Below are 14,895 nucleotides of genomic sequence, written 5' to 3'. Positions count from 1 at the left end.
GGATAAGTTTGGCAACAGCATCAATGTTCTGTGCAAGAGTTCATGCCAAAGACTGTACAGTATTATATCACATTCAGTGGCTCCCAATTAGCTAAATACTGCACGCATGCACACCCCGTTTTTCAAACCACGAACCCCTACTTTTGAAATTTTTTGATATCTCTATGGTAGTTCTTGTTATGTGAATGGTGCCATAGATCTCCTGGGTAGGTTACATGGAACCTCTGGGGTCCACGGACTACCAACTGGGAACCACTGAGTCATAAACAATGACATGAGGGTCAAGATTATTTATACTTTTTCTTAACAGATTCTCCCCTCCCCTCTTGCACCCTTTGACTGAGTTCTGCATACTTATCACCAACCCACAAAATGTCCTTGATGTTTAAGCATTAATGCTATAAGCCATTTGAACCAAATTTCTTAACCCAAGTTTTGTTGACAAAGGGGCTCTGAGTTTATCCACACAGTCTTAGGTCTGGTGATTTCTGTGGGTCTACTCTGTATATGACATTCATTTGGAAATCACCCAAGTTCCTTAGAGGTTTGATTTGAGGGAGAGGATAGGGAGAGGAATGAAACATCATTCCCAGAGGGGTTTACATTTTTTTAAAAATACATTTTTCAATTTAATTCCTATGTTTTCTATTAGGGGTCTTCAATCTATATGAAATTATAAACAAAATTATGTGCATGATGTGATTCTGCTGGAACAGAGAAAAGGCACAGAGTGTGGTACAGGTACAGAATCCAGCTTCCTGAAAGTTTCAAAAAAATGTTTTTAAAATAAGGTTTCTAGTCCTTAAGTCTGTGAAGAAATAACTGAAAGTAAGAGAAATAATACAAATTGGCTATTTTGCATAATGTATACAGGCCATAGAATGAAACATTCATTGGAGAGGAACTTGTACAAAACTGTCATTTTCCCTTGAAGAGGTACCTATAATCAATCACCTGCCATGTTAAAAACAGTTTCTCTTGTATTTCAGTTACTGTGCTAGTAAATATTATATATATATATATATACAGTATTAATTATACCTTTCAAACTCACTTATGTGAGCATATTACCTTTCTGCCTGAATGAGATCAGAAGGATTATACACAAGCAGGGAGTCCTGACTTGCATTTCTAAATCAGTCATCCCATCTCATCTTTTTTATAGAGAAAATCTTCAACTCACCAATAAATCTTTAAGCAATCTCTATTCAATTAAAAGAGCTCCAGAAAGTGGAAATTACAGAAAATACACTTTAAGCTGCACTGCATGTGAAAGGTATCAATGTTCTCATTTGACTTCTGTGACTCAAAATGCAATGCACCTCCTTTTAAAAAGGAAAACTTTTGGTAGCCCGTTTTTATGGTCCACAATTGAATGGAAAAGCAAACCCTTTCCAGATTACAAATAAAAATACTGCATCTCTCACAGAGGGAATAAGTCACAGTTAATGTAAGGAGCTCTGGGAAGAAAATCCTTGAGCAGGGATTCAAAGTTTCTCTTTCAAGCCCAATTACATACTCCTGTTGATTAGATGTAAGCAATCAGTCAAATTTTACATCAAACATTCTGTAGCCACAACTGCTATATTTAAAAATCCCTGGAGCCAATTTCAGCTGGGGCGGGGGTGGGGGAGAGCAATTTCTCAAACACTCAAATCAACACAGCAGATGATTCCTGCAGAGGCACAAAGCTTCCACTAGAGTTTCATATTCTTAGAGCAATCTCACTCAGTTCTTCTTCTGTTTTACTTTCTGTCAAGGAAAGCCCATTTTATTTTCCATCCTAAGCTTGAGTTTCATGTTTAGCTCTTCCAGGGTTAAAATGTATTATTTCATACAGGGTTTCCTTTGTTATATTAACCATAAGGGGTTGTGTGTGCTGTGTGAAAGCACAGCATATATTAGATTTCAATAGGTGCTTACTATTGGCAGGCGGAGGTTGCAGCTAGAACTAAGCCCCATCAGCAATTTCATATGACACTCTAAAATTGCTACTACATGACAATAAGTAGCTGATTCAAAAAGAAAGGAAGGAAGAGGAAGGAAGCTAGATAGTTTAAGGAAGAATATTTTATACAGAAGTCATTTCTAATCATATCTTGGTGCTACTTTTAACAAAAAAGACTTTTCTAAGTTAATTTTTTTTTACTAAAGTTAATATAACTGCCTAGTATATATGGTTTTTTAAATATACACCCCTATTTGCATTTCCATATCTTAAGTTTGCACTATGGGCTGCATAATTTCTTGAAGGTAAATTCTTGGAACTTCCTCCAAAGTACTGGGCTACGGTATCAGTTTATCATCTACAGACAAAATATCCTTATTTGACACCATGGAGCCATACAACTTGCTACTCTTTTTTTCAGTTAAACATTGTGTATGCAATCCATCCAAGATTAAGGAATTTAAATCTCACTGGGAAATTGTTTAAACAATTGCTTAAGTCTCACACAGAAATCAGTGGGACTAAGATTTCTGAACTGAGGGATAGCTCTGCCCAAAGGTGTTTACAGTGAGATAGTGCCACATCATTTAATAGATATAACAAAATCAGTCAATACCCACCCGCTACTAGTGCAATCATAAAGGACATGCCAGCACAGATCCACAATAGCACTGATACCATTTCCCAAACTCTAGAGATAGAGTATCATAGAAGATGGAACAAAACTGAGGGCAACCATTCAACAAAGCAGCAGTGGACTTGGGTTAAGAAAAAAAATGCTGGAGCTGGTCACAATGGTCTCAGCTCCATGCTGAGGCTTTGGCTACGTCACTATGTTTCAGCTTAATTGAGGTTTCTTAATTGAGGGGACCCAGGTGGCGCTGTGGGTTAAACCACAGAGTCTAGGGCTTGCTGATCAGAAGGTCGGTGGTTCGAATCCCTGCAATGGGGTGAGCTCCCGTTGCTCGGTCCCTGCTCCTGCCCACCTAGCAGTTCGAAAGCACGTCAAAGTGTAAGTAGATAAATAGGTACCGCTACAGCGGGAAGGTAAATGGCGTTTCCGTGTGCTGCTCTGGTTCTCCAGAAGCGGCTTTGTCATGCTGGCCACATGACCTGGAAGCTGTACGCCAGCTCCCTTGGCCAATAACGTGAGATGAGCGCTAGCAGTTCGAAAGCACGTCAAAGTGCAAGTAGATAAATAGGGACTGCTCCGGCGGGAAGGTAAACGGCGTTTCCATGCACTGCTCTGGTTCGCCAGAAGCAGCTTTGTCATGCTGGCCACATGACCCGGAAGCTGTCTGTGGACAAACGCTGGCTCCCTTGGCCTGTAGAGCGAGATGAGCGCCGCAACCCCAGAGTCGGACATGACTGGACCTGATGGTCAGGGGGCCCTTTACCTTAAAGCAGACGTTGGCTTACCATCTGTCATGGATGCTTTAGCTGTGGGGGTTCGACTAGATGACTCTTGGGGTTCCTTCCAAGTCTACAATTCTATGATTCTATGAAGTAAGAGTGACTTATCTCATAGGGATGATACAGATAATTGAGCCAATGAAACATTCTTGCCTGCTCCGAAGCTTATCTAAATAAAGCTTTAAGTCCTCATGACTTCGGTGGGAGACATTTTACCACATGATCAACTCTTTTTTACAAGTCAAAACTCTTGGGCCCATGAGCTCTTTGGATCCCAGTTGTACTGCTGCAAAGAAATAAACGCCCAGGCACCTTTCACTACTTCATACATGGATATAATTTTCTTTTACAAACCTACATGATCAAATACAACTTCTTGGAACTTTCTGTTCCTCCATTTCTTCTTTGCCCATACTAACAATATGACCTTCCCTTTTCTTTCTTGAAGCAAAGAGTACACCTCCTATATTTATCTATGACAGTCTTCACTTGGATTAAGATCTATATGAATCAAATTATTAAACCAATGGAAGATCCATTGAAACAGGACTATTCTTCACCTAGAGTTGCAAGATCAAAAACCTATTCTGGGTTTCTATAGCCTCCTGAAACAAAGGATTGTCCCTTAAACACATCCTTATTGATCACCATACTGGACCTAATGTTTGGTGGGGCTGTATTCAAAAGAAAATTGTTCAAAATAAAGCAACATGTAGAAACACCAAAACTGCTCATGATGCCACATTAACTGACTGATTTAGCCAGAGTCCTATGCAAAAAATTAAGCTGAGAATTAAGGTTTGCTACCTGTAGGCCTGAAAATATATTGAAAGAATAATTGTTAAATGGTGCATGATCTAAGATTAGGTAACTACAAAATGCAGCACACACAACAAGTTTTTTCAGTGCTCATGCTATCCTAGCATCAGCTGTTCAATAATAATAGCTGTCAAGTTTTCCCTTTTCTCGCAAGGAAACCTATTCAGCATAAGGGAATTTCCCTTTAAAAAAGGGAGAACTTGATAGCTATGTCAATAATCAATTTTGACTCACTGCAGATTAGCTGTCCTCAACATGTAACAGGCAGCAAGTATCTTTAAGCACTAAAGAAGAACAAATACTAAACAGCATTGTTGCTAGAATTCCTTTTTCTGAATAGACAAAGACATTGCAAGGAAAACATTACTAAATCACAGAGATAATCATCATAGTCAGTTCCTCTAATGAGGCATCATGGGATTACTGGAGTTATTATAAGAGTCATCTTATTGAAGAAATTCAAAGTTAATTGAAATCAATTGTACTGTTCTGACAGCAGGTGTTTAAAGTGGCTAAGATATCAAAGCGAACTCTTTAAAGCAGTTACAACAAATGTTACATTCACTTTTCAACCTCTAGCACTTCCAAGTGAAGAACTACAATTCCAGTTTGCTGTGTGGTGTTTTTTAAAGCAATCTTTCTTCTGCCACTAAGGTTTCTATGGAACAAAAACTGGTCAAAATATATTTCACTGCAGTGGATGGCCTGAAGTTCATCTGCTTCAGGGGTTTATAGAAGGGCAAATTGTTATCTTTGGCTGAATTTCAAAAGTTTAATGATTTGATTTCCATTTTGGCAACTATTTTTCCCAATGAGGTGCCAAATCTTGCCACAACTATATAAAACAAAGAAAATGTTCAGCTGCAAATGTATGAAATGCATTCTCTTGGTCATACTCTGTTTGCAAGTAAGGTATTGGTCATGATCTGAGTGGTTCCACTCTATACATAGCAGACTTTCCTCCTTATAGAAGAGCACAGGAAGTCTTTGCACACACAGAGCCCTGGACTATGGCTCCATCTTCTATTTTCATTGATACTTTTATTATCTACTTTATTTCATGCCTAACCTAAGGAATCACTGAGCTCCAGCAAAAGTCATTAATTTCTGCTGAAAGATGTGTAAACTGTGTTGCCATTTCAAGACGCCACCTAGCTACCTTTGATTTGAAAAGCCTAGCAAAAACAACCCCTTGGAACAGATAATATAATACGCTCCATCAAAGATATAATTTGCCTACATATTCCTAGTGCTTAAGAAGAGCACCTTAATTCCGAGAAGTCTAATGCATCCCAAGAACCTACTTCCAGTCAGATCATAAACACCAAATGACAATCAACAATTTAATTCCAGATATGCTACTCTCCAAAGGCAAAACCAGCAATAACACTATCTTGGAAGAGTCTGTCAGAGACTAATGTTGATTTCTATGTAGGTAGTAAATTACAGCGAAGAAATGAAGCAGTGCCCAAGTGAATGGCATATACATAATGCCTCTCAGGAAGACATATTTTTATTGCTGTGCTTCAGGACAGGCTTCTCTGAATCCAGGGTTCATCAGCAATGAAAACACAGCAAGTCTTCCACATGCTTACTGCTGATTTCCAAGATCTGCTTTACGAGTCAATACTAATGTCAGGTTAGAGTTTAACTGTGCAATTATTAAGTAGGCAGCTCAAAAAAAAAAAGCAGCAGCAAGAGGAGTTAAGGAATGCCTAGTAAGCCCAGGCAAACATGCAGCGGAGTGCTTCAGATGTGCATTTAAAAGGAACAATGCTGCTTTTCACTGAAGGCCTTTTATTTACATATACATGCTTGTTCCTTGACAGCATAGATAAAAATGTGACAGTATAGATAAAAATGTTCTGTAGGTGATAGGGATTCAATGTGTAAAAGTATTGGACCAACTAATGGAGTCTTCACACATCATATCTTGTTATAGAAGAGGTAAACCCATTCTCAAATAGTATTACAATTCATCAGCACTCTGGAGCAGGCATCCCCAAACTTCGGCCCTCCAGATGTTTTGGACTACAATTCCCATCAACCCTGACCACTGGTCTGATAGCTAGGGATCATGGGAGTTGTAGGCCAAAACATCTGGAGGGCTGCAGTTTGGGGATGCCTGCTCTGGAGGGAGGGGTAGAATATGCCAGTATACTAATGTTTGCAATGAACAGAACCCACACTCTGGCTTTGACTTTGGGGACAAAACGCAAAATGAAGTATTGATTCAAGATGCATTGGGGGGGATTACAATCCATCCTTGAAAATATTGCAGAAAGTACCCTGTTTCTCATATTTTAAGACATACCCATAAAATAAGCCATAGCAGGATTTTTAAGCATTCAAGGAATATAAGCCATACCCCGAAAATAAGACATAGTGATAGGCACAGCAGCAATACCGGCCATGGCAGGAGGAGGAGGAGGAAAAATATAAGACATCCCCTGAAAATAAGCCACAGTGTTTTTTTTTGAGGAAAAAATAAATATGAGACATGTCTTATAATATGAGAAACACGGTATTTAAGTCTATAAAAAGGTAAAGGGACCCCTATTAGGTCCAGTCGCAGATGACTTTGGGGTTGCAGCACTCATCTCACGTTATTGGCCGAGGGAGCTGGTGTACAGCTTCCGGGTCATGTGGCCAGCATGACTAAGCTGCTTCTGGCGAACCAGAGCAACGCACAGAAATGCCGTTTACCTTCCCGCCAGAGTGGTACTTATTTATCTACTTGCACTTTTGACATGCTTTCAAACTGCTAGGTTGGCAGGAGCAGGGACTGAGCAACGGGAGCTCACCTCGTCACGGGGATTCGAACCGCCAACCTTCTGATCAGCAAACCTTAGGCTCTGTGGTTTAACCCACAGCGCCACCCGCCTCCCATTTAAGTCTATAGGAGAAATTTAATTAAATTACTCCAGTTAAGTTGCATCGTAGTCACAATAAGAATCTGATGCATGGAACAAAGAACAGAGAAGGATTTTTCCTAGCTTCACTATACACCCAGAGGCAACAATCCAGCAAATAAATAGGATTTTTCTGTTCTCTACTTTCTACCCTGACTAGTGGGGGTGGTGGAACTCTGAATGTGGAGGCTACACTGTTCAACTTCATTGCTGCCCACCAAGAGTTTGAGTTGGTCTCAAACTGCAATGCCAAATGTGTCTGGCCACAGGTAAGCCAACTGAGTTCAATGTAACACTCTGTCCATCTAGGCATAGAGGAGTCTATCAGCCGTGCTGGTGCATGACAAAGGCAATGACATCTAGTTGTACACTATGGAAGAATTGCAATGGTGAATGTTCTTCCTACATGGGAAGTTTATGGAGTGTTTTTGTGATGGTGTCCTGCTTCTCATAAGCATCTGGTTGGCCACTGTAAAAACAGGATGCTGGAATAGATGAACATTTGGTCTGATCCATCACAGCTCTACTTATGTTCTTATCTAAGTGCAGCTAAGGTAGCCTGAATCCAACCCAATGGCCATGGCCAATATATGTGGCTGGTATGGTTACACATATTCTATTTTCTCTTTCAATTAAAAATGAACACAAAACATGTATAAACATAGGGCCTCTGGGTTGGGCAGTCTTCATTCCCATTGATCCCAGATTAGCCCTGTTAAAGTCACTGGAGTAAGTGGGTTATGGACTGCAGCCAGAATTTCCATAGCATTTTCACCCAGTCACATTCATGAGTTCCACATTAGCAGAGTGTAAAAACAAAAATGGTACCTGAAAGATATGGACAGGAATATGAATAACTGGTACAGTTAAAACCATCGTTCCTAATTTTACTTCCCAGAGGTCTGTTTAAATGTTTCACAGTGAACTCTGTGTCTTTTGGAACGGGGAGTCTGATTTAAAACATTGAAATCCAAGCTCACATGCAGCAGTCCTCTTCCATGCGAGTCAAAAACAGGGGGGGGGGGCTTTGGATCTTTTCCTTGAAGAAATAATACTAATTGTATCAAAATTTGACTTCAGCAACTTTGTGATCTGTATCTGTATTTAAAGCTGAGGCTTTAAAACTCCCATCACTCTTCTCTCTGTGCGAAGGGAGATTTCATATCTGGCCTCCAGAGGTGACTGTGTGCAGCACAAGAAGCCACTGCATCAGCATCTGGTCTTATACCATTGTATAAGTTCTTGTTGCATAAAGCAGGCAGAGGAAGCATGTCGATGGCATCTGCACTTTTCAATGTAAGTAGCAGCTGAATCCAAGGACTAGTCAGCTCATTGCATAATTCGGAAAGGGGGGGGGGTCTTTTAGTGCAACACACAGGAATTGTTGACTATTTAGTTCACAAAGTGTTGCATGAGATTGGAAATGTCACCCTGCACCCGATAGCTGCATCGAACCCTAATTTTCCAAAGATGCCTCTTTGCCTTATCTAAATTCCAGCATGGTACATAATAAACAGCTCACCAATTACTATCATCATAAAAATTTCAATAGCCTTGAAATACTTGTTATAATGCAGAGAGGAACAATCACTTTAATGCAGTAAAACCAACCACCACCGACTCTTTCCCTTTCAAAGAGAGGAAAACATAAACAAATGTATTCTTGGCAGTGTGAGGCTGTTACCTCGCTTTAATAAATCCTCTACTCAGTGTAGTAGCAGAATCAATATAGTACACTGTTTTACCCAACAAGAAAAAAGGACTAACTGCTCTAAGCTGCTGCTGCTTCTGTACAGCTTCCTTCCCCCGCTCGCAAAGAAAATAAACTATCTGATTTGATTCCATGCAGTGATTAAACATCTTTGTGCTCTGCTGAGTAGGGTATTCTGTCCCCTCCCCCACTAAAAAAAATGGCATCAAAGCAATCAAAATGGTAATGTTAAGCATGAATGGGGGCCCATCCCCCCCCCCGCCTTCAAACTCTGCAGACTTTTCTCCATGTCATGAAGAAACCAACACCCCTTCCTCACAAAATGGAAGCTTCCACTACCAAACTGAGAGCGCTGACAAATTCTGGGCTGCGATCAATCGGGACAGGGAGGGGAGTGGCGGCGCTGGAAATGCTCGCATACATCCATGCATAGGCAGATAAGATTATGCAGCAGCCAACGTCGCCTCGGGCGCGGATGAAAAATAGCCACTGCTTACTTTTTAACTTCCACCACAACTATATATATTCCTTTCCTCTTTCCGTCCACTACCACTGGCTTTCTCCCTCCCCTCTCCCCGCCCCCCGGGTACGTATGGTGAAGACTCCTTGATAGGCTGGAAAGATTGTTTTTAGGCCGGGGGGGGGGCGGGATATGATCCAGGGCGCTATTCCAAGTTTTGGTGCTGAAATAACTGCTGCATTCCGAAGGAATCGAGATCGATTCAGCCGAAGGAAAGGGAAAGGAGGTTGCGCTCTCTCGCTCTCTCCGCCAAATGGGCTTTTGCAAAGCTGCATGAGCAGGCGAGGAAGAGGGGGAGGGGGAGTGCCGAGGGCTGGGAGGAGGGGAGCCTGGCGAAAGTTGGCTTTTAGGGGGGGCGGTGGGGGAGGGGAAAGGACAACCCGGCAGCTCGTAGACTGGATTTCTAAGCCGCTGCGCGATTCGTGCATTGGAAGTACCGAAAGTCGAACGGGGCGGGAGGTGAGGGGGGCAGGGAAGGGGGCTCCTTGTAGTGTGTGTGTGTGTGTGTGTGTGTGTGTGTGTGTGTGTGTGTCTGTGTCGTTTTAAAGCTCCAGAGATGCGCGGGGAGCTGCTGAGCGTGCCGTGGCATCTGTTCGTGGTGCTGAAACGCAGCAAATCCCCAGCCCCTCGCCATCAGCTGATCTGAACACCAACTCACAATGCGAGACAACTTTCTTTCAGCTTGGAAAAGGGGCGAGGGGAGGTGGGTGGGGGTGGGTGGGAGGAAGGAGGGGTCCGTCATTGCCCCCATGCACACCAGGGTCGCCCGCTGCAAAATAAGAGACACCTTCACAGAGAAAGGCACAAAAAAGAAAGTTTGTTGGAAGGAAGGTGGGCGAAGGCATCTGTTTCTATAGTGTCTCGCTTCTCTCTCCCTCCCCCACTTTACCCCCCTCAGATTTGCCTAAGTAGACAAAGCTATGCAGGAGGGGTGCAGGGTTGTGTGTGTGTGTGTGTGTGTGTGTGTGTGTGTAAATGTATATACATGAACTCGATTCCCAAGCCAGCAGGTCAGATCAAACCAAAGAAAGAAGACGCCAAGTGTGTGGAGTGGGGGGAGGAGGGGAGAAATATATATATATGCACACACACACACACACATACATATCTCTATCTATGGAAGCAAAATCAGCTTTCCAATCAAAACCAGCACTCTAGGCTTTCGAAGTGGGATCAGTCCCCTTATTCCCAACTCTCTGCTTTTGTACACTGCAAGGAAGTGAAAACAAACTAAGCAGAAGACCAAATAATTTCCCATATTCCTAAAACATGTCGACCAACTCAAAATGGACGCCTCGGTGTGTGTGTGTTTTTAAAACGTCTAACTACAGCATATCTCTTTTTGTGTGTTATGGTTATTAATATAAACACAGTGCCTGACAAGGCAGCAGAAAACTGGATCCCTCATCTTTAAAACCTTTTATCACTTTAGGCTCCCTTTAGTAAACATGAGTGTTTTATTCACTGGTGCGGGTATTTTTTTTTCTCTTCCGGCCAACGCGGATTCTTTGAGAATGTTTAGAAAGTGCTTTGTAAAAGAGAGAGAGAGAAAGGAGAGGAAAGACGAAACCCCATCCACAGCACATAACTGAATCGATTCATTCTTACTTGTTTTTCATTAAGAGCAGCTATTCTCGATTGCCTCTCATGGATTTGTTTCTTAAGATCACCGTTCTGTAAAAATGGCAATAAAATGCAGATTAGAGACCAAGTGTAAACTAAAGCCAATTCAGAGGAAACTTGCCCTTAGGAATTGTTCGGGGGCAAAAGCCCAACCGACAGCATGCACAATAAGGAAAGGGAGTGGAAAAAGAATAACCCCTTTAAGTAACAAAGCTCAGCCGGGTCTTCAAAATGAGATCTCTTACTGATAAACTTTCTCATCCTGCTGTCCCAGCAGAACTGCACTTAACACAAGAAAGCTAAAATACTGAAGAGGATGGGTTTTAAAAACACACACACTCAATACACACACACACACACGAGATCTGCATTTACCTGTGGATCTTGCTTCATCTGTGCAACTAGTTTCTTTTTTTAAAAAAATGCCCCTTAAAAGAAGGAACTAGAAATAGTTTCATGTGTAAAGGGTTTTTTAAAATGTGTGTGTGTGTGTGTGTGTGAGTGTGTGTAAGGGGGAGGGTGGGGGTCTGGAACAAAGAGGCAAGTAAACACAGCGAGTCAGTTTCAAGCAAAGCTCATAAATATTCAAGTCTCGTCCTAATCGCTCCAACACACATACATACACACAAGTACCAACCGCAATGTTAACTCCGGATCGCGACAACAGAGACACACACACACACATGCCAAAACTCAGCCAAACAATCTCGAAAACTACTTTTGTGAAGTGGTGGTCCACACGGTTAAGGGCAGAGGAGGGAGGCTCCTGGAGACTCTCTTGCCACCAAGACCCGCTTCCCGCCCCCGTCCCCCCCCCTCCCGATCGATAGACCCTGCGACAAGGAGAACCCACCGCCACTTGGGAAGCACGCGGCAGGGCTGGATTCTTTCAGATCCCCTTTCTGGCGGAAAGGCCAGCCAGCCAGCCCGGGCGAAGGCGAGCCTCTGCCTCTCTCTCTCTTATTACCTGGTGACATTGGATTTCCACTTTTAACGCCTCTGGCAAGCGGCGCAGCTCCATCCTTCCAACTTGCGAGGCACTTTTCGCCCACTTTCGAATCCCAGTGAAGTTTGGTGGCTTTTTCCTCTCCCCTCACCCGCCCCACTTTGCAAGGAAGAGCCACGGCAGGAAAGCCTGGCGAGTCGAAGCAGCGACCCCTAGAAAAAAAGCAAAAACGAGGGGCTTCAACACTCCTCCCCCCTTTCAAAAAGCGGTAACAACAATCGAAAGAAACAACTAGTCAGGCTGCAAAGCAAGTTCTTTGCCTCTTTGCTGAGGGACACGGACAAATCACTCACTTTCCGCCAAACTGGGGGGGAGGCTACCCCCCCCGGCCGTCCCCCCCAGCCCACAATCCCCATGGGCCCCTCGGCGGCCCCCTGCTCCGCCCAGGACCCGATTAATCGCCTCGCGCAGCTCCGCCGCCCCTCCAATGGGGGACCGAGGAGACTTCGAAACGGGAGGGACTATATTTCCTCAAAGTGCGCGCCTTGATTTCACTTTGCCTCGGGAAAAGTTGTGCCACGGCTGCCAATGCTAATTCGCAGTTGCCCGGATGGAGCAAGGCAGGGCGGGGGGAGGAGGAGGAGGAGGTTGGAGCATGCGCGTGAGCAGCAGCAGCAGCAGTCGTGGACCCAGCGAGAACAACGGAGGGATGGAGAGAAGAAGCGCCAAGGCTTCGAATCAAGAAGAGCCTGTGGCCCCGGGAGGCACTGCGCGGATGCTCGGCAAAAAGAGAGCCATGGCCGCGGTGGTGATGCCCGTCAAGCAGCTTGTGGGCTTGGCTGGATTGGAAAGCGCTGCCCTGCCTCTCTTGCAGCCCTGGGCCCAAGCGAAGCTTCTTGCTGCCTCTGAAAGCCCATCTCGCCCACAGATAAGGCACCGCCTGAAATCTGAAAGCGGGACAGGGAAGCAAGGTTCTGGGATGTGGACTGAGGGCCTCATGCCATCTCTCACACTGCCTCCAGTGGAATACTTTTCTTTTTAAGTTTTAAAAATCTTTATTTAGTATTAAACATAAAATCAATATAATTCAACATAAATCAACACAAATCAACATAACACAAATGCATCCAAAAATCCAAATTATACAAAATTAAATTAATTATACAAATTAAACCAACTTATAAGAAGAACAGAAAGAAAAGAAGAAGAAAAATGAGAAATAGAAAAATAAAGAAGAAAAATCCAAAAAGAGTAAGAAAAACGAAAAAGAAGGCATACATAAGAAGGCATACATCTCTGTATTTTAGAATTTCTGTTTTGTTGGAAGCCGCCCAGAGTGGCTGGGGGAACCCGGCCAGATGGGCGGGGTATAAATAATAAATTATTATTATTATTATTAAAAAAGAAAATACAATAAACTTCCCAGCATTTCCATATCAGTTCCCTGATTACGCATAAACTCTACTATGCTTCTCCCTTACAAACTTAACTTTTTATTCCTTATTTCATTTTCTTCTATTTTTATTAAATCCATTAAACTTGTGTGTACTTAGTCAAAGCAAAGCACCCATCTAAAATTTATACCTTCAGTGGAATACTTTTCATGGGACTAGGGCAGTGGATCAGAAGAAAAAATTGCTCACACCACACCAATTTTTTAATTGATAATTGGAAAGCAAAAAGAAACACCTCATGGCAGTGCTTGATTTGTAACATAGAACACAACTACTTTATAATATGATAATGGGGCATCCGGAAAGTATAAAACAATGCAGCTACATGAGAACATGAATCATTCCCAAAATATAATATTGACTGTCCTTGAATTGTCCCACCACACTTCCCATCCTCTCCTGCCACACCCTTTGAGAAACACTGGGCGAGGAGTTCCCATCGCCAGCTGCCAATCAGCAAATGTGGTGGAATATGTTGTTGTTGTTTAGTCGTTTAGTCGTGTCTGACTCTTCGTGACCCCATGGACCAGAGCACGCCAGGCACTCCTGTCTTGCACTGCCTCCCGCAGTTTGGTCAGACTCATGTTCGTAGCTTCGAGAACACTGTCCAACCATCTTGTCCTCTGTCGTCCCCTTCTCCTAGTGCCCTCAATATCTTTCCCAACATCAGGGTCTTTTCCAGGGAGTCTTCTCTTCTCATGAGGTGGCCATTGTATTGGAGCCTCAGCTTCAGGATCTGTCCTCCCAGTGAGCACTCAGGCCTTATTTCCTTCAGAATGGATAGGTTTGATCTTCTTGCAGTCCATGGGACTCTCAAGAATATAGTGGTGGAATATAGCCCTGTGCAAGTCAACCCTTTTGTCCCCTCCCCACCCGGCCTCATCTCTTGATCCTGCCCCTTCCACGTACCTATGTTTCCCCTTCATTCTTTACATGGCCATTCTGTGGGAGGCCAAGTGCCTTCCTTCCTTGACCATGTGGTTGAGGCAGGGCCGGCCAGGTTGTGCAGCAAGGGTGAAGTGAACTTGCTTCAAGTGGGGCCTTCAAGAGAGAGGCGGGAGTGGCTATCCAAATAGTGCAGCAAGAGTGTTGGCACTCAAAGCTGGAGCGTGTTGTCATTCGCAGCAAAACATCAGCTCAGAGCTAAGAATGGGGTCATCAGAGCACTTCCAACAGACTATTTTCTCTCCCACCCATTCCACAAGTTTCACTCTCTGGATGTTATGGAGCACTCATGTGCAGCCTCTTTAAGTGATGAATACAAAAAGTCACATCGGAAGCAACCCAGAATTGTTCACCTTGCCTATACAAACATCCCCCTTTTTATAGTGGTTTGTTCAGCTTTACCAGTTTAATAATATTTATTTATATCTCAGCTTTCCTCTGAGGAGCTCCAGGTGGCATACATGTTTCCTCTTCCTCCCTATTTTATCCTTGCGACAACAACCCTGTGAGGTCGGGCTGAGAATGAGTGGCTGCTCCGAGTCACCCATTGAGCTTCGTGGCTGAGTGGGGATTTGAACCCTAGTCTCCCACTCTAACCACTACA

General features: G+C 43.3%; 1 protein-coding gene across 8 annotated transcripts in view; it reads right to left on the bottom strand.

Annotated features, from left to right (window-relative positions):
• The window catches only part of PHF21B (PHD finger protein 21B), a 186,912-nt gene extending 174,472 nt beyond the window's left edge, over positions 1-12,440 (bottom strand). For 5 of the 8 annotated variants that reach the window (XM_060275180.1, XM_060275177.1, XM_060275179.1 and 2 more), the window contains exons 1-2: positions 11,914-12,440; positions 10,932-10,997 (exon numbers count right to left, since the gene is read on the bottom strand). In XM_060275180.1, the coding sequence (XP_060131163.1) occupies positions 10,932-10,997; positions 11,914-11,967 (120 nt within the window). In that variant the 5' untranslated portion in view covers positions 11,968-12,440. The remainder of the gene's footprint in view (positions 1-10,931; positions 10,998-11,913) is intronic. The other 3 variants (XR_009557664.1, XR_009557663.1, XM_060275181.1) reach the window with 3 other exon arrangements.
• Positions 12,441-14,895: the final 2,455 nt, after the last annotated feature.

This window comes from Zootoca vivipara, chromosome 5 (genome assembly GCF_963506605.1).
Source record: "Zootoca vivipara chromosome 5, rZooViv1.1, whole genome shotgun sequence".
NCBI lineage: Eukaryota > Metazoa > Chordata > Lepidosauria > Squamata > Lacertidae > Zootoca > Zootoca vivipara.
The sequence above is the reverse complement of the archived record's forward strand: the minus strand, read 5'-3'. Positions and strand labels throughout refer to the sequence as shown.